The following is a 19,960-nucleotide window of genomic DNA, read 5'->3' as shown; positions in this document are numbered from 1 at the left end:
TTCACTTCTCTCTTTCCAGAACAGCAAGAAAGAAATGTATAACCCTTAAAACGAAATTATGAGGTATAGAGATAGGCCATAAATCTCATTCAGAGAAGATTGGTAGCATCTTCCTTATGAAACCATGGTTAAACAATTGTCCAGATACAATCATCTTTCACAGAGGTGGCCACCCAGGAGAACCCCAGCTGGTCTCCTACTCACATATAGAACCACTAGGGAGGGCAGAGGCACTTTGGTACAATGAAGAAAGCAAGAATGTCAGAGTCAGATCTGAGCTCGAATCCTGGCTCCAACCACTTACTAGCCAGTTACTTAACCTCACTGAGACTCAATTGTCTTGCACACGTTGAAAGGATTAAATGAAATAATATATCCTCAATAATTCCTTAAATAATAAATCACTATCTGCATAAGACAAATGACATTGGGCTTAGGGATTCACTGTATACAAACAAGAGGAGTGGCTAAGAATGGGGGTATCCTGAGTGCTCCCAGATGTGAGCTAAGGACTTTAAAAAATTTTCAAAAAGGCCAGGCATGATGGCTCACGCCTGTAATCCTAGCACTCTGGGAGGCCGAAACGGGAGGATTGTTTGAGCTCAAGAGTTCGAGACCAGCCTGAGCAAGAGCAAGACCCTGTCTCTACTAAAAATAGCAAGAAATTATCTGGACAGCTAAAAATATATATAGAAAAATTAGCCGGGCATGGTGGCACATGTCTGTAGTCCCAGCTATTCGGGAGGCTGAAGCAGGAAGACTACTTGAGCCCAGGAGTTTGAGGTTGCTGTGAGCTAGGCTGACGCCACGGCATTCTAGGCCAGGCAACAGAGTGAGACTCTGTCTAAAAAAAAAAAAGTTTTAAAAATTGAAGATGGGCTAAGTCCTTCTCAGAGGGCTGGTAAACATCTGTAGTATTGACTGCTCAACACTCCTTCCCCTTTTGTCTGGGAAAGATTTTTCTCAATGATAAAAGAAAAAAAAAAAAAAAAAACAGGTGGAAAAGCTTCAGTTCCTTTCCTTACTTCCTGACTTTGAAGGGCCTCAGTTCCTTTCCTTACTTCCTGACTTTGAAGGAGTTGTGTGAAGAAAAGAAGATTGCAGCTGTGGCTACTGTCTTACATCCATGAAGTTACAAAAAGTGAAAGACAAGATGCTGAAAAAAACAGAGTTAAGATGGAAGTTTGATGAACCACAGAGTTGAGAAACCAAACATGGAACTGCTTACCTCTAGACTTCCGCTTAAGCCAACGATCAATGTTCTTAAGGTCTAGGCTACTAGTACTTGGTATTGTGTTCATTACACCTGAAAATATACCAAGTGCTACCTTAGGCAAAACTTCTCTTGAATCACTCTCTCTAAACTGTTAAGAAAAACACTGCTCCAATGTCCTAAATTTAAGCTATTATTATTTATCATGTGCCACGCTTGTCATATATCACATGCATTATCTCATTTAATCCTCACAACAACCCTGTGAGGTAGGTGACTATTCCCTTTTTACAGGTAAGTCTGAGGATCAGAGCAGTTAAGTGACTTGTCCAAAATTGACAAGCTAGTACATGGAAGACCTGGGATTAGAACACAGATCTCTCTGATCCCAGAGTATACTTTTGGACACTAATCTCTATGTAGTATGTGAAGAAACAGTCTTCCACTAGTTTTATATTAATGGTGACTATATCTCTCTAAAGTTTTTGAGCCTACAATTGTTTCAGTTTCGTTTTTTTCCTGGTTGTCTAGATATATATTGAAAAGATGGAGCCTAGGTAGTATCCATCATCCGCAGATCCTTCCACATCTGTGGGAAAGGAGGATTCAGTAAATTTTTGCTGTTTTCTTTTAACCTAACAGTGATATTATATACTTTGCTGACAACTCTAAAGTCAGTTTATCTTAAAACTGCAAAAGACAAAAGATTGGTGTTTATATTACTAAACAGGAAATATGCTCTAACACGAAGTGCCTTTTTCATCCTTCCACTGCTGCTAAGCGCCAGGGTTAGGGTGCAATCCCAGGAAACTGGACTCTATATACTACGTACCTTTCATAACACTGTTGAGTGAAAATGAGCATGTACTCACTGCATTTAAAAAATACTATACTTTTTTCCTGAATATAATAGTACATTCTCATTGTAGAAAATCTAGAAAGCATAGAAAAGTATACTGAAGAAAATAGAAATCACCTATAATCCTATCACCCAGAGATAATCACCATTCACATTTTGGTTTTGTTTACTTCATTGCCATTTTTTCCTATGAATAAACATTTTTTTAAAAATTTGGATTGTATTCTATTGCTTTTTCTTTATATTCCATTTTATTCAAACATTTCCTCATGTCATTAAATATTCTTTTAAAATGTATATGATGGCTGCAAAATCCTCATATAGATAGACCATTATTCATTTAAACCCCATTCTGTTGAAAATCTAGTTTTCTTCTTTTAGTTATATATGATGCTGGCATGAATATCCCTTTTGTTAATCGTTGTCTACTTCTGATTATTTTCCGTGTAGAGATTCACATAAGTAGAATTAAGGTTAAGGATACTTAAAAATTGCTTTTCAGAAGAGTAGCAGTTAGCCAGTTAGCCCTATAACCAACAATAATTGTTATTTATGAGGTTTCTTTCTCCTCATTATGTTTTCTCTGGTGTTGAATGAGCTGTGAGCTATACCGATAAGCTTTCCCACACTCGCTACATTTATAGGGTTTCTCCTTAGTGTGGGTTCTCAAATGTAGAATAACTTGAGAAGTCTGCCTGAAAGTTTTCCCACACTCATTACATTTATAGGGCTTCTCTCCAGTGTGAACTCTCTGATGATCAATGAGGTTTCGATTAGAAGTAAAAGCTTTCCCACATTCATTACATTTGTAAGGTTTCTCTCTACGATGAAGCCTCTGGTGTTCATTCAGGGTCTTCCTTAAGATAAAAGCTTTTCCACACTCATCACATTCATAAGGCTTCTCCCCAGTGTGAATTCTCTGATGGTCCATAATCTTTGTATTAGAACCACATGTTTTCCCACACTCTTTACATTTGTAAACCTTTTTTCCTTTGTGCATTCTCTGATGTTGAGTAAGGTTTGAACTACGGCTAAAGGCTTTCCCACACTCAATACAAGTGTAGGGCTTCTCCCCAGTGTGAACTCTGTGATGTGAAATAAGGCCTGAACTCCGACTAAACGCTTTCCCACATTCTTTACATTCATAGGTTTTCTCCCCGCTGTGGATTCCCTGGTGCCTAATGAGGTGTGACTTACCACTGAAAGACTTCCCACATTCACTGCATGTGTAGGGCTTCAATCCAGTGTGGATTCTCCGATGAACAACAAGATTGGAACTATGACTGAAGGCTTTTCCACATTCCTTACACTTATACGGTTTCTCTCCTGTGTGGATTCGCTCATGTACTGTGAGGTTTGCACTCTGACTAAAGGCTTTCCCACACTCTGTGCATACATACTGTCTTTTTTCAGCCTGAACTCTTGCGTTTGTTGTAGGGTCACAGCACTGGCTATTGTCTTTTTCAGATTCTTGGTCACTCACTTCTGTAAGTGCTTTATTGTCTTTAACTGTCCTATGTTTGAAGTTTCTCGTCTTTCTCCTCATTTTCTCCTGCTTGGAGCATTCCAGTGCCTCTCTAGTCTTCTCTTTCCCTTTAGAGGAGCTTTCTCAATTTTGACTTCCTTGGCAAAATTCTCTGTGGAATTCTCCTGAAAGAAAGAATATAATGCAGTTCTGACTTTTCAGGAATGATGCTTTGGAATCAACATCTCCTCAGTCCCAGTTTCACCACCTGACAGAAGAAACAGAAATTACACATGTCACCTGTTCACTGTACTAGAGGAAGGGGAATTATCCAAGGACATGATGTGGTAGACCACAAGGTCTCATATGGAAGGATAAGTGTTCAAAGGTAGGGGAACTGATCAAAAAGATGAGAAAAATGCAGTTAGACATAGAGGCCGAGGTCAAGGCTTATGGAAAGCCAAGGGCTGAGAGAAGCCCAAAAAGTCAAGCATCAGAATAAGCAATGAATTAACATAAAATTTACCCTAGTTTCTTCCTGCCTCATCCTCTACACCTAGAATTAGAGCCATCTAACTCTTAATAGCAGGCTCAACTAGAATCTAGGGCTGGGTGTGGTGGCTCACACCTGCAATCCTAGCACCCTGGGAGGCTGAGGCAGGAGGATTGCTTGAGGTCAGGAGTTCAAGAGCAGCCTAAGCAAGAGCAAGACCCCGTCTCTACTAAAAATAGAAAAGTAAGCCAGGTGCGATGGCACATGCCTGTAGTCCCAGCTTCTTGGGAGGCTGAGGCAGGAGATCCCTTGAGCCCAGGAGTTTGAGGTTGCAGTGAGCTACAATGATGCCACTGCACTCTACCCAGGGTGGCAGAGAGAGACTGTCTCAGAAACAAAGAAAAAAGGAAAAAAAAAGCCTATAATGTGGTCCTAGAAAATGTGAACTGAAAGATGATTAGTTCAATAGCTCAAATGACTAATCTTCAGATGAATTTGGCTTTTAGTACTTGCCGACCTATTCCCCTAGGATTAGTGATATAAAGGCTGGTACATAACAGGTGCTCAAAAATTGTTTTATAGCATAGCAGCGGGGATTCTGTCTTAGGGCAGCAGTCCCCAACATTTTTGGCACCAAGGACCAGTTTCATGGAAGGCAATTTTTCCACGGACTAGGGATGGGAGGGTAGGGTGTTGTGGGTGGTTGTGGTACAGAGCTCAGGTGGCTATGCATGGCCCATTTCCTAACAGGCTGCAAACCAGTAATGGGCTGTGACCCAGGGGTTGGGGACCAGTCTTAGGGTGTGACTAAGATTTCGTCTTTTCCTCTAGGTCCCAGTCTACATACCAGTATGTAAGCTCTGTCTTGGTAAGTGTTGACACATTTCTTCTAAAATTGGAGCTTAGTCACATCACAGCCTACTTCACAGGGGCTGGTCTGTAGCTGGATCCAGCTTTACGTGCTAGTTTCATCCATCTGCTTTTCACCATGCTATCACTCTGACGGACTGAGTCTACTAATGAACTTGAGAGGCTAAATTGCGAAAGAGGGTTACTTAAAGCATGGAAGAAGAAACTCTAATAGGACCTTGCACGGCATAATAGTAAAGTATCTAAGGATGGCAAAAGGGTGAGAATAGCAGATAGCACAACCAAGAGGGGCTGGTACATGAAACCAAATGTCAGGAATGAGCAGGAATTTTCCACCTGGTTTGACATGAAACTCTGGACACACAGGTAACCCTGGAAGACCTCAGATCTAGAAGGAATTGGGTTATAAAAGAAAATCAAAAGATAACACCAGTATACTAACACATGACTAATTTTTCTTTTACTATGTTCCTTTTCAGACTTGTACATATGCATATTGTTAGATAATTAAATATATGGTGGATATAATTTCACATCCTATTTCTTCCACTTAATTTCACTTATTTAATTGAGAAATAAAAACTATATATATTTATGATATAAAATATGATATTTTGATATATGTTTACATTGTAGAATGGTTAAATCAAGCTAATTAACATATCCATTACCTCACGTACTTATTTTTTGTGGTGAGAACACTTAAAATTTATACTCTCAGCAGTTTTCAAGTACAAATACATTTTTAGTAACTATAATCATCATGTTGTACAATAGATTTCCTGAATTTATTCCTCCTGTCCAATAGAAATTTTGTGTCCTTTGACCAACATCTCCCTAATCCTCCTGACCTAATTTTTTGTAAATACGTTTCCATATCACTAGTTAATCTTCATACGATCATATTATGGCTACATAATATAACTGAATTCCTTATAGTTTACCTACCATTTCGCTAATGTTAGACATTTCTGTTGTTCTCTAAGATTCAACCACTATCAATAATGCTATCACAATCTCTTCATATATATAAAGTTTCCTTTCTATTGAAATATATTCGTAGGATAAAAGTTCCACAAGTAAATTACTGGGTCAGAAGGAGTAAAACTGCTTTACAGTTCTGCCTTATCACTTTTCAAAAAAGTTTGCCCAATTTCCATTGTCCCATAGCTTTCTGACAAACTGAGTCACACTTTCTGGAGGAGGGACATACCTTGAATGCTCAAGATCAACAAGAAAAGAACGCAAAGACTAGAGTTCACATCTCAGAACTCTGATTCCGTACACAGGCATATACACAGACTCATGCCCCAGATAAGAAGGGTAGGCAGAGAGAATGGTGGGAGAGGGTGGATACTTGTCAGGATCCTGAGCTCACTCACATCCAGCAGCCGCTGCCTCTCTAATCATATAGGATGACCCAGGTGGAGAAAACTCAGTGAGAAGCCAGGGGACCGCAGAGCAGAGTAGGACAGGATAGCAAGTAAACTCACCTCCAGAGTTCTGTGAGAAAGTTGATAGTTTTTTCTGATTTTCATTTCCATTTCTAAACTTCTCTGAAACTTTTCTTTTCTTCATGATTTCTACTTTTTTTTTTTTTTTGACAGAGTCTCACTCTGTCACCCCCAGTAGGGTGCAGTGGCATCATCATAGCTCACTGCAACCTCAAACTCCTGGGCTCAAGCTATCTTCCAGCCTCATCCTCCCAAGTAGCTGGGACTACAGACATGGGGCACTACATCTGGCTAATTTTTCTATTTTTAGTAGAGACAGGGTCTCACTCTCTGCTCAGGCTGGTTTTGAACTCCTGACCTCAAGTGATCCTCCTGCCTTGGCCTCCCAGAGTGCTAGGATTGCAGGCCTAAGCCACCGCACCTGGCCTCTTTGTACATTTCTTAAACTGATAATTACTGAGCACATGGTACTCTGAACATATCACTGTTCTGGGTTCAATACAGGCAAAATTTAAAGCAGTATTGTTATGGACTGAATGTTTTTGTCCCTTTAAAATTCTTATGTTGAAGCCCTAACCCCCAATGTGACTGTAGTTAGAGATGGACCTTCTAAGGAGATAATTAAGGTTAAATAAGTTCATAAAGGTGGACCCTGATCCAACAGGATTAGTGTCCTTATAAGAAGAGACATAAGAAAGCTCTCACATGCATGCTTTCTCTCCCCGCATGCACACACACAAAAGCTATGTGAATACATAGCAAGAAAGTGGCCATCTATAAGCTAGGATGAGACTTCTTACCAGAAACTACACTGGCCAGTCGCCTGGATATTCTAACCTCCAGAACCATGAGAAAATAAATTTCTATTCTTTAAGCCATCCAGTCTATGGTATTATGTTTTTTCCCCAATTTTTTTCCCTTTTTTAATGATATTATGATATGTTATGGTAGCCTCAGAAGACTAATACAAGCATAAAATGTCATACCTACCTTTAAGGAGGTAACAATGGAGTGGTATGGCAAAGAAACAAGAGAGCAAATTTACAATTTAAAAACTACCCAAGCAGGAGATGAAGGGAACTAGGAGAGGGAGGAGGGAGCAATTACCAGGGCTTGAATGCTAGGGAAAGGGTTTTAAAAAGGCAGAACTTAGGCTGAGCCCCAGAGAATAAGCAGTAATTCTTTTCCCAAAAGGAAAGTGGTGTATCCAAACATAAGCGGGAGATTACACTATAATGTAAGCTTAATGTGGGCAGGGATCGTCTACATCTTGTTCACCACTACATTCCTAGCACCTACAACAGTTCCAGGCACATCATAAGCACCCAAAATTTTTTGTCATTGTTGAATGACCAAATGAAGAAATGAAAAAATGAAGTTGCCTGAAGTGATTCCAGCCAGAACAATGAAATTACAAGACAAAAGATGGATACAAACTGATGCCATAGGAAACAAGTTCTAAACAGAAGAGTAAAATCAACCCCTAACTTTCTTTTCCCCACCCTACATTCTTTTTTCCACCTTGCTATTCTCCTCTCTTGTTATTTCCCTTCTCTTTCTCACTTGTCAATACAGTTTTTCAAGCATTACCATTCAGTTCCCCTAGTTCCCAGACCTCCTTCCTCCGCCACCTCCCAGAACATTCATGTTTCTCCCAGCTTCATAAAGTGGAAAACAGGAGAGAGGCAGCTGGGGTATCCTATGGGGAGTAAATTGAGGGAAATAAAAAGAAAAGAATCCAAGAGATGTCACCTAGGAGTAGGGTAATCATATAGCCTGGTTTCCCCAGAACAGTGCTGCTATCCCAGCATCATATTTAATAGTGCCCCCCTTAACTCACAAAAATATACCAGTTTGGACAATAAATTTTGTATTACCCAACCAAAAGCAAATTAGGAAAATAATCCTTTAGGATGACTAGCCCAGATGCATCAGAAGGGAAAAGAAAAGAGGAAGGGAAATGAGTTGGGAGACAACTCTAGGAATGCAGTATGGGTAACCATTAGAGGGCCTGGCACTTTGTAGGTACCCAATAAATGTCTGTTGAATGAACGAACAAATAAATAAGATAGGAAGACCCTAGTCTTGACAGGACAGAGCACAATGAAACCCAGTTATTTTCCAGAAAGCATCCACATACATCAGACTGAATATAAAGGAAACAATTCAGGGTCATCAGATCCATGTCTGAGTATCAAGAATGGCAGTGTCACTAAACAAGACAGGGACATGGGAAAACACTTTATACAAGAGGAGAAGGAATACATCAGGAATGCAAATTTGAGAATAGTAAGACAGAGGAAGTCATGAAAAGGTATAAGCTTATTGAGAAAGACTTGGGTTAGAAGTGGCAGGTAGGGAGAACAAAAACTGCTCAGGGGTACACTGTGAGGAAGCCCAGGGCAGTTCCGGAGGACCACAGGGGAAAGCAAGACTAGATGTGGAGGACCAGTTTGAGGAGCAGTTGATCAAAAGAAAACCTAACTATTTGCTGCCCTCTGCCTGACTGGATGGGAAATTCTCTCAGAAATCCTGGAAGACGTGTTTATTATAGAATGTCTTCTGTTCCTTTAGGTAGATGCCTAATAGTGCTATTGCTGGATCAAAAGGTATTTCTATCTTTAGCTCTTTGAGGTATATCCAAATTCTTGAGGTGGGGTCTTGGCTAAAGAAGTTTGAAGGAGGGAAAGATGAGGCCATGGGGCCAGCAGGACACTAGGGATATCTAAGCAACTGTGCACAAAAGCACAACCTCAGACAGCCTGCAAATATATGAGGACCAATAAAGCCCTACAGCTCTCCAACCCACAAATCTCTGAGACTGGTAGATAAGTGCTCTGATCCCAGGACCATCATCCATTTCAGGCTGTGATGAACCCTCAAAGGGCACAGTCCTATTCCCAGAAACAGACAGAGACAGAAACAGGGGCGGAGAGGAGAGAGAGGCTTTACCCAGGAGGCTGTATTCCTTTAATCTGCCAGCATCATCTGCCTGTTCAGGTCCCTCTGAGCAATGGTCCTTGGTTATTGATTAACTGCAATGGAGTAAGAAATAAGAGGAAATACCTGAAAATAAACTCAAAAGACAAATGAGTGAAATGTAAAAATTGAAAGGAAAAATAAGAACTAGAAGAAAATATAAAGAGACTACTTGCTCTCAGGGAAAGGCCTAAGCCTCAAGCATAAAACAAAGGCTAACACCATGATGGAAAAACTAATATATATGACATATAAAAATTTCTGTACTTGAAAAAAAAAAAAGTAACAAATCTGTAATACAGACTTTGTCTTATACTAGAATGGTTTATGTGTATGTCTATGTCCCCCATCCTCCCATGTACACATTAAGCTCTAAGCCCCCAGAAAACAGGACCCATGATATTCCCCTGTGGATGCCACACAGTGCCTGGCACAAAGAGGGTTCAGTAAGTGTTGTTTGATTTGAAATGTTAAATTAAACAAGTTCAGGATTCTGTCTAATATCTTGAGTGCACACAGGGATGGTGAGAGGTAAATCCGCACATCACTACACCATCCCTCCTCCATATGTTTATCTTTTTTACGTTTCATATTGTCTGAGAAACAACATGATGGTATATTTGCATTCTTGGCAATTCTATCTCAACAGAGCCATCCAAGTCCCACTACTCAGAGACTCTCAGAATGTTAAAACTAGAAGGGACCTCCCAGACTACCTAGTCTTGTATCTAAATATACAGATGGGGAAACTGGAACTTAGAGGAGAGCTAGGACTCAAATCCAAGTTTCATGATTCCCAATTTTCAGTTCTATAGCATCACCCTTACTCCCATTCCAAAACTCTACTTAAGGCCCAGATCCCCGCCCCCCACTTCCGTGCTTTTCTCCTATTTGATAAATAATCATTGAGAAATGTTCCCTTTCAATTCTGGTCCCCATATCCTTTAGCAGGCAGGATTCCTGTCCCCAGACTAACTTCACAATCTAGGTTACACCTGCCCAGGAGAGAAGGGAATGACTCACCCACACTCCTGTGTGCAACAGCCTCAATCCAAAGGATCTGCCCAGTACAGATCTTGCCTGCTCTCTTCCTTGGGTTCAGTAAGGAAGTTCCTAATGGGGTCTTGAATCACTGTAAACAGATATAAATGATTGCATTCTCTGAGACCTTAACTCCAAGTGGACACTCAGGGCACTGTCTCATCCTTGGGTAACTTCTCTTGCTATAGAACTGTGAGCAGCAAGGAGGATCATTTCCATTTTAAAGATGAGGAAATACGGTCCCCAGGGATTGAATGACTTGACCAAGGTCATATAACTACTGAGTGACAAGCCTTCAGTGTCTGAAGGAAATCATTCCATCACACCACAGCCATCCTTTCACCGGTTCTGTTGATATCTAAAAGCCTCTAACTGCAAAATGCATTCCAGTTGAGGCGTTCTCTGCAATGCCGCCTTCCACAGAAAGTTTTTGCAAAGGAGGACAAGAAGGGAACTTTGCTGAGTCAAGTGTCTTTAGAGCGACAGGAAGAAATAAGGCTTATTTCTTAAAGGAGCACTAGAAAAACGAATTTTTTTTTTTTGATTAACCGTTTCTTAGGATTACCAGGCCTCAAAATATGTTTTGTATTTCCCCTCCCCCACCCTTCAAGCTTGTTCCATTTCTTCCCTACTAGAATTTAGTTCTGCCTTATACACAACTGTAACCCCAGGACCTAGCACACTACCGGGCTGGTGCTCAATAAGTATCTGTTGAATAGATAAATGAATGAATGAGTAACCTTGGGCAAGCCTCTGCCCTCCTCTTTGGACCCTAGTTTCCTCACTTAGGTACCGGAGGTTGAGCTGGTGATCTGAGTCTAATACTCAGGGGCTGTGGGGTCCTCTGAGAGCCTGGGCGGGGCCTTAATCACTATTACCCGGACAGCCCACCCGCTAGAAGCAGGGATGACACAGTTCTGTCACCACACCAGCCTGGTCGGAGAGAGCAGTTATGAGGAGTTGGAGACCAGACCCCAGACAAAGAGACAGCGCTGAACAAGAGGAGGCCGAGGCCCGCAACGACCCCGTGGCGGCCGCGCCCGTCCCAACAGCGGACAGCCGCAGAGGAGGCCTGGCTCCTGGCCGGTGTGCCCCACATACTCCCAGAACCTGGCCCGACCCCCACTTCAGGCTGCCGCGCACCCCTCACCGAACGCGCCGGACCCACATCTTGGAACAAAGCAGAGAAGGAACTGCGTCAGCGACTCCCCACTAGCTCCCATCCTGACCTGACCCTCTGGCCCTTCTAGGCTTCGGGAGGGCTCCGCGTCTCTGTGCCCCCGGGCTGGAGTCCCCCCGCCCGCTCGCAAGCACAGCGGGGTGCGCTAGCGCTCTGGCCCCGCCTCCCGCCAGGCTTTGCCCTTCCATTGGCTGGGAGGGCTCGGTGATTTCAGCCAATGCGAGGAGGGCCCTGGAAGGGGTGGAACCTGGGGAAGGGGCTCCGTTAGGGCGGAAAGAGAAGAAACCAATCAACTGGGCGACCCGGCTGCCTTCCACGTACTGACACTCCTTGAAGTCACACCCCCCAGCTCCGGTTGCTGAGCCAAAAGGTCATCTTTCCTACCACAGATCCTGCATCTTTCAATCTCAAAGCCAGGATCAGCTATGGTTTGGTTTATTGGCAGCATATGAAAATACGTATTGGATGCCAACTATGTCACTGTGCTAGACGCTGCGATTACACTAGAAGAAAATGAATTCCCGGTCCCACTGGGATTATACTCAAGTCAAAGGAGACAATGATAAATAAATAACCCAGAACATAGTAGTCAGTAAGGGGAGAGAGGGAGACGATAGTAGGACTATTTTATAAATGACAGGGAAGGCAGAGACAGGAAGTGAGCCATTGAAGCATGTGACTATCTGGTGGAAGAGTTCCTGATAAGTAGAACATTAGGAACAAAAGTCTTGAATCGGGAGCGAGGTGGGAAGAACGCACATTTAGCACCTTGTAGGCTGATAGGGCTTTGGATTTGCTCTGAATAAAGTAAGGAGCTAGCAACTGGAGGATTTGTGGACAGAGGAGTGACATAATCTAGCTTTTTCCCCCTGCCACATATTTAAAGACTTGTTAGCTATGTGACACGAAAGGAGCCAAGAAACATGTTCCTGTAAATTTTGTGAATTCCTTGCTCTCTGTCCTTAGTCATTCTAAAATAAACCTTGCATGAACGTTTCACTCCATGACTTAAACATTTTTAAAGTTTGCACTGGCTGCCCTGTTGAGAACAGTCTGAAGGTGGGCAAGAGTGGAAGTAGGGGGACTAAGGCGCTATTGCAGTATTCCAGGTGAGGAATGATGGTGGTTTGGAGTAGTTTAGAAGTGATGGAGCCGGTGAGAAATGGTTCTACATATATTTTGAAGGCATGGTTAGCATGATTTGCCAATGAGTTGAATGTTGGTTAAGGAGGATACTCCAATGGTCATTGATCTGAGCAACTAGCATAAGATTGTCTTTTGGAAATGGAGTAGCCTGAAAGGAACAGGGTTAGGGAGAGGGATTAATAGTTTTGTTTTGGATGTGTTAAGTTAAAAATGCCAATTAGGCATCCAAGAGGAAACGTCAAACAGGTAGTTGGAATAGGAGTCTGGAGTTAGGTGAGGAAATCACAGCTGAAGATGTAAATTTCAGAAGTTGTTACTGTATAGGACAGGATGAGATAAACTAGAGAATAATTATACATAAAGAAGTCATCTGAGAATTGAGGTTTTGAAGCATTTCATCAATCGACAAATACGCATTGAATAAAGTATACCAGGAGCTTTCTCTTCCATCAGCTCATGTAGGTGGCACAACTCTGCCACATTTTATAGAGACTGAGAATCAGAGATCCAGGGAGATGGTAAATCCTACACAAGTTCGCACAACCCCAGTTGATGCTGGAAGGAGAACTCAGGACACTCTGATGAGGAGCACAAGACTATTGCCGCTACATGAGGTCCTACTTAAGAAGAATATTCATGTACATTAGGGTAATTATGATGTTCAACTTGGTCTTCCTTTTCACCTACTCTTTTATGTGGGTTGGGTCATTAATTCTGATTCAATCTGCTGACCCCACATCTGGTCCCAGAGAGTGACAATTATACATTAATATTCTAGTCCAGTCATTCTTGAATTTTACAAAAGCATTAAGAATCATTTGGATGCATGTTAAAAATGCAAATTGCAGCCCCCGCCATCCAGCTTGTTGGCCTTATCTACAAGCATATTTTTTTCCTACAAAAATCTATTCTTCCAGTCCAGAATGATGTCACTGCTCCGACATCAAGGTATTTTGGTGACATAATTGCCTAAATATTCAGTAATTTCAATCTGTATCATGACATCAGCCAAAGAAATTCCAACTCATATTTAGGTAAGTGGAATCAATATCCAGTTGGTCACGTCTTTCTTTATTTGTAAAACTCATGGTAATGCAATGTTTCCCTTTGAGAATTCACAATCTATTTGAGGATACATATCTCTCAGGACATAAGAAAGAATCAAAAGATACTTCAAAATTTTAAAAATAATAGTGTTCCATCTGGTTGAACCTATGGCTGGAGTTACCCCAAAGCATTGGTAGGGGAGTCCCCACAAGGGACTACCCCAAATCATTCCAAGATGAGGCTGGTTGGGAATTCCAAAGAAAGAAGCACTAAACACTCGGGTGATCAGTCCATTTATTAGAGGAACTTACCTACAGAGTGCTGCATCGGTCTTTACCACAGACAGTGAGAGAAAGGGCTTATATTGTTTTATATGACTAAAATGCCAGTTGCACTTAAAAATTTACAAATAATTCCATATCATCATCAAATGGAACTAACATTAAATATTATATACATTCCATATTCTAATTTTCCCATTGTTTCCCAGATATCTTCTATATCTTCTACAGCTTTTTTTTTTTTTTTTGGATCAAGGTTCACTCACTGCATTTGATTACTGTGTCTCTGAAGAACCTCTTTTAGTCTAGAACAGTTCTGCCACTTTTTTATTTTCATTTCACTGGTTTTTTGAAGAGCTTATGTCTCACATTGAATAAGTCATAAATCAATGTATTTGTCTGTTTCCCCTATATTACCTGTAGGGGTTGGAAGGTAGAAATGGAGGCTTGATTAGATTCAAGTTAAACTTTTGTTTCACAGGTGGTGTTGAAACTTTTTCTTGCATTACATGTCACCTATTAATATAATCTTTTTGTGTATTTAAAAATCAAGAACAACATAAGGGAAGGGGGTGCTTAGAAGGATGGGAGTATAGCTGAAGGGCAGAGGGGTCTCTTTTTGAAGTGATGAAAATGTTCTAAAATTGTGGTGATGGTTGTACATATATATGAATATACCAAAACTATTAAACTGCATACTTTAAATTGGTGAACTGTGTGGTATGTGAATTATATCTCAATAAAAGCATTTAAAAAAACAAAAATTGAGGAATTCATACCAGAGAACCATTCATATGTCTGCCTAGTGCTGAAAAATACACTTAGACATTCCTATAAGGTCAAGGTTTCAACTGAGAGTAAAATGTAGATTGAGGAGCCATTTGGAATACAACCCAGGACTCAGTGGCCACAGTGTTCAATCGAGGGAAAAATATGTTCACCTAAAAATAAGGTCAACTCCCCACATTGGCAAGTCAACGTAGACTTGCCCTTGGGTCAAACTAATATTTAAAAACAAACAAACAAACTTGACATTATTGGCTGAATTGTGTCCACCCAAGATTCATATGTTGAAGTCTCAACACCCAGTAACTCAAAGTGTGACTGTATTTTGAGACAGAGCCTTTAAAGAGGTAATTAGGGTTAAATGAAGTCATTAGAGTGGGCCTTAATCCTACATAACTGGTGTCCTTATAAGAACTGGAGATTAGGACATAGACACAGAGGAAAGAGTAGGTGAAGACAGAGGGAGAAGACAGCCATCCACAAGCCAAGAAGAGAGGCCTCAGAAGAAATCAGCCTAGCAGACACCTTGATCTTGGACTGGTGGCCTCCAAAACTGTCAGAAAATAAACTTCTTGTTTAAGCCACACAATCTGTAGTACTTTGTTATGGCACCCCTAACAAACTACCACACCTGACTTCCATTGAGGAGCAACATATGTGGGGGTGACCACTTTAAAATCCCCCCAGGGAGAGGAAATAGGATGGTTCAGAAAGGGAGATGCAGAGCAGGTGGCATGTCGGGGGATGGCTTTGCCCTTGGTATCAATTAAAGGCCAGGACATTATAGCCTCTTGTTGGGGGAAGGGCAGTAGGAACATACCTTTACCTCTATTCCAAATACAGAACTGTCTATAACTCTTACTGTAGCATATTGCTCTCCATAAATCAGAAGCCCCCTGACCAGATATGCAACTTCTCTTGCTCTTACCAAGCATTGAGAATTGCCCAGCTGTTCCTGATCCTACTTATCCACTCTCAAAGGAAACCTTAGGGAGCTCCTGAAAAGAGATAAATTGTTCATTCCTTAAGTGGCTCTCTCTTGAAAGTTTTTAAAAGAATAATTACAACTATCTCATTGTTCCTGGTCGCCTCACAGTGGATAGGCACAGATTAGAGCTTTGACTGGAAAGAATACAATTGCCAGTGGTTTTAAGTTTAGCACTGTAGTGGCTGCCACAACCACCTTCTCCATAAATGACCCCTGTAATAGTTTGCACATAACTCAAATTCCAGGGGCACCAGTGGTGTGGCTCCCCAGTGAGAGCTCATCAGTTTTTCTTTTTGCTTATTGCAGAGGCAGCCTGAATGCTGGTGGCCTCTTCCTGACATCAGGACATGCTCTGTGACTTACCAGGTTCACTTCAAATATGGTGCATTGTAACTGTTCTGGCCCCTCCTCCTCTGGGGAGCAGTATAGAAAGTCTCAGTGAGGGGATACAGCATTTTTCAATATTCCCCAAATGGGAATCAGAATACGTAATTAGTGTATTCACTCTGGTGGCTGGGGATATACAAATATGTACTATGGCCCTAAACATGCAGCTGTGACTGTCATTCCTATTCAGTCTGAGAGGACTATATATTGTTCTGTGATTACTCTGTCCAGTGATCTTGTTGTACCCAAACCTTGGGTGACCACTGGCCCTCTTGCAACTCTATCCACAATCCATATGGCACCATGTTGGGAACTGAACTTGCATCATCCACATAGAAGACAATGCAACTGGAAGGGATTTTGGAGAGAAGTCTGTTTATATCATCAAAAAATGCCACCTGGACATTCATTCCTAGAAACTTCTTTTTAAGTTTGTGGACTGGGCAGCCTAAGGGGGAAAACATTGCGGTTTGAGCTGACCATTCCTAACCAGGCATCTTTTCAGGAATACTACAGGTCAGAAAAGGGGGAGAGCCATCATATATTTCTCTCCTACTGTGTTTTCATGTAAAGCATTTTCACATGTCTTAAAGGGGAGTCTGCACCTTACCCTACTTGGCACCTGCCTGGGTAAAGTGGTTCTGTGCTATATTAGTTGGGGGACTGTTGTGGTTCAGTGAAGAATAAATTTCGAATGTTCTATCCTGGGTTGAGTATTAGCACCACTAGGTACTTTTGGAGCCAATTGGGATTGTAACACATTTCCTTTACCCAACTGTGGCAAGTGCTTCCAGAAACCTCTATTAGGCCAGAATATGACCTAATGTTAAAGGTAGATTTGTTAGCTGTTTTTCATAGTGCCACTAAGTATTCACAACTGACAAATTCACAGTTTGTCCATGATATAGTTTGGATATTTGCCCCTCCAAATCTCTTGTCGAAATTTGATCTTTACTGTTAGAGGTGGGACCAAGTGGGAGGTGTTTGGTCATGGAATCGGATCCCTCATGAATGGTTTGGTGCCCTTGCTGCAGTAATGAGTGAGTTCTTGCTGTATTAGTTCACATGGAGAGCTGATTGTTTAAAAGAACCTGGCACCTCCTCTTCTCTCTGGCTCCTTCTCTCACCATGTGACATGCTTGCTTCCCCTTCTCATCCTGTCATGAGTAAAGGCTTCCTGAAGCCCTCACCAGAAGCAGATGCTGGTGCCATGTTTCTTGTACAGTCTGCAGAACCATGAGCCAAATAAACCTCTTTCCTTAATTAATTACTCAGCCTCGGGTATTCCTTTATAGTAACACAAACAAAGAGTCCCTAACCCCTAGAGGTTTTCACGAATGCATCCTTTGTGGCACTCCTAAAGGTCAACTCCTTGACAGAAGCTGTCTCTCAACATAGGACAGTACTCAATAACATCCACAATCTCTTGACTTGTTCTGCTGGATTTAGAAGCTGAATGATGGCAGGGCATGGTGGCTCACGCCTGTAATCCTAGCACTCTGGGAGGCCGAGGCGGGAGGATCATTTGAGCTCAGGACTTCGAGACCAGCCTGAGCAAGAGCAAGACCCTCTCTCTACTAAAAAAATAGAAAGAAATTCACTGGACAATTAAAAATATATAGAAAAAAATTAGCCAGGCATGGTGGTGCATGCCTGTAGTCCCAGCTACTCGGGAGGCTGAGGCAGTAGGATTGCTTGAGCCCAGGAGTTTGAGGTTACTGTGAGCTAGGCTGATGCCATGGCACTCTAGCCCAGGCAACAGAGTGAGTGAGACTCTGTCTCAAAAGAAAAAAAAAAAAAAAAGAAGAAGTTGAATGACCAGGTTATGGTGTATGACCAGGGTTTATCTGTGGAGTAGTTTCTTTGGGTGTTTAGGACAGTAAGTGGGTAGATGTCCAGCTCCTAACACCTTTACAATCATGTTTGACTACCTGAAGTATCTCCTGGGTTTGAATTCTGATTTTTAAAAATAAATTGGAAGTTCTATCACACTGTTTACTGATACCCCTTTTCTACACTGTGGATTCCCTGCTGCAGCAGAAGCCATGTGTTGTGTAACAGAAACTCTTTCCACACTTTCTTTAGGAGTATTTTTCAGAAATGTGTGCAAAGGAATGGAAGCTCCTGATGAATGATTTCTTGACCTCCAAAAACCAAAAGGCACTCTCACCCACATGGGTTTTCTGATGTCAAACAAAAATGAACTATAACCAAAGGCTTTCCTACCCACAAATGAGTAGGCTTTCTTGTAAGTGTAAAGTCTCTGGTGGATGATGTTTGCTACAACTGAATGTTTTTCACACATCTTAGAAATAGGTTATTTTCCCAGTGTGGGGTCACTGAGGTAAAATAAAGTCTGACTTGTGACTGAAAGTTTTTCTACATTCAGTTCTTTCCAAGCTCTTCCCAATGAGGCAGAGAGCTTGGGAAGAGGCTCTACTGGATTGCTAGTACAGAGGCTGAGCCAAAAAGAAAGCTAAATAAAAACTAGAGCCCTGGGTGGAAGATTTTCAACCAGCATAGCAAAATGTTAAGCTGCTTCTTTACTGCTGAAGTGCAGATTATGTAAATTTTTCCAACTACACTTCTAGCTTCAGGTCTAAAGGGATAATTTTAACAGCACCTAATTAGACTGTAAAGGGATTCAAGGAAAATCTACTTTCCCTATTTGGGGGCAAATATTGGGACCGGAAAGCCCTCATCATTCACTAATGAAGTAAAAACAAATGTACTGTCAGGTCAATGAGAAGCCTCTGCAACTTGAGGCAGTAAAAGAGCATACGAAAAAAATATATTCAAGAAAAAATGGAATCAAAGAGAAACAAAATAAACTGCCACTGGTAATCCTGAAAGAGAAAAAATTGAAGAGAAACCAAAAGGTAAACCACTATACAGTTTGCCCTCCATGTCCCTGGGTTCCGCATCTGCAGATTCCAATGATACAAAGGCCAACTGTAAGGGACTTGAATATTCAAGGATTTTGATATCTGCAGGGGGGTCCTGGAAGCGATCCTCTGTGGATACTGAGAAGTGAATATATGTATAAAAGGAGCTCTAATTACATATACAGAAAAGAGGAAAATAATTTTATAGACTACTAAGTGCAACTTTATGCCAGTATTTGACAGAGTTGTAATCATGATGATTTCCAGATAAATATTAGCTAAATTTACACAGAGGTAGAAAATCTGAAGAACATAACCACTGAAAAAATTGAAAGAATAAAAAAATAAGACCCACCCACCCCACCACATCCCAACACCAGAGGGGGAAAAAGACCAGATGAGTTATTTCTAACTAGCCATCATGAAATAATTCCTATATTATGCAAACTCTTCCAGTGTAATAAAAGAGAAGAAAAATCTTCCAAATTCATTTTGCACAGCCAGCAAAACATTAGCAAATTGAATCTACTTCTGAACTTAAAAAAAAAAATTACCATGAATAAATAGATCTATTCCAGGACTACAAGGAAGGATCAATTATTAGGAAACTTTTAAACAAAATGAATTACACAAATAAAGAAATTTTAGAATTAAATAAAAGAATAAAACATTACCAACAGGTTTTTGAAAAACTTGATACAATTTAGCAATCATTCCTAATAAAAACTGTTAAGTATAATAATAATTTCTATAGCATGTACTGTATGCCAAGCACTGTGCTAGGCATGTCACACATATTAACTAATTTAATCCTCACAACCCTATGAGGTAGCTGTATTTTATAGATGGAGAAACTAAGATAAAAGGAAGCTAAGTGGTTTGCGCA

At 41.1% G+C, this 19,960-nt stretch overlaps 1 protein-coding gene across 4 annotated transcripts; it reads right to left on the bottom strand.

Annotated features, from left to right (window-relative positions):
* Positions 1-1,714: 1,714 nt before the first annotated feature.
* On the bottom strand, positions 1,715-11,650 carry ZNF660 (zinc finger protein 660). Of its 4 annotated transcripts, none has more exons than XM_045530976.1 (4): positions 11,525-11,650; positions 10,357-10,465; positions 9,307-9,389; positions 1,715-3,722 (listed from the first exon to the last, which is right to left on the bottom strand). In XM_045530976.1, the coding sequence occupies exon 4, from the start codon at positions 3,616-3,618 to the stop codon at positions 2,623-2,625; it is 996 nt and encodes a 331-aa protein (XP_045386932.1). In that variant the 5' UTR covers positions 3,619-3,722; positions 9,307-9,389; positions 10,357-10,465; positions 11,525-11,650; the 3' UTR covers positions 1,715-2,622. The 4 variants fall into 4 exon arrangements, with proteins under 4 accessions (XP_045386932.1, XP_045386934.1, XP_045386935.1 ...); XM_045530978.1 differs by having other exon boundaries at positions 11,518-11,543; XM_045530979.1 differs by lacking the exon at positions 9,307-9,389 and having other exon boundaries at positions 11,518-11,543.
* Between the last annotated feature and the right edge of the window lie 8,310 nt (positions 11,651-19,960).

The sequence above is a fragment of the Lemur catta genome, chromosome 18 (genome assembly GCF_020740605.2).
Source record: "Lemur catta isolate mLemCat1 chromosome 18, mLemCat1.pri, whole genome shotgun sequence".
NCBI classification, from domain to species: domain Eukaryota; kingdom Metazoa; phylum Chordata; class Mammalia; order Primates; family Lemuridae; genus Lemur; species Lemur catta.
This window is presented reverse-complemented; position numbering and strand designations above follow the sequence as displayed.

Excerpts from the sequence above, each read along its gene's own strand:
- ZNF660 (XM_045530976.1), bottom strand. The coding sequence starts at position 3,618 with ATGAGGAGAAAGACGAGAAACTTCAAACATAGGACAGTTAAAGACAAT.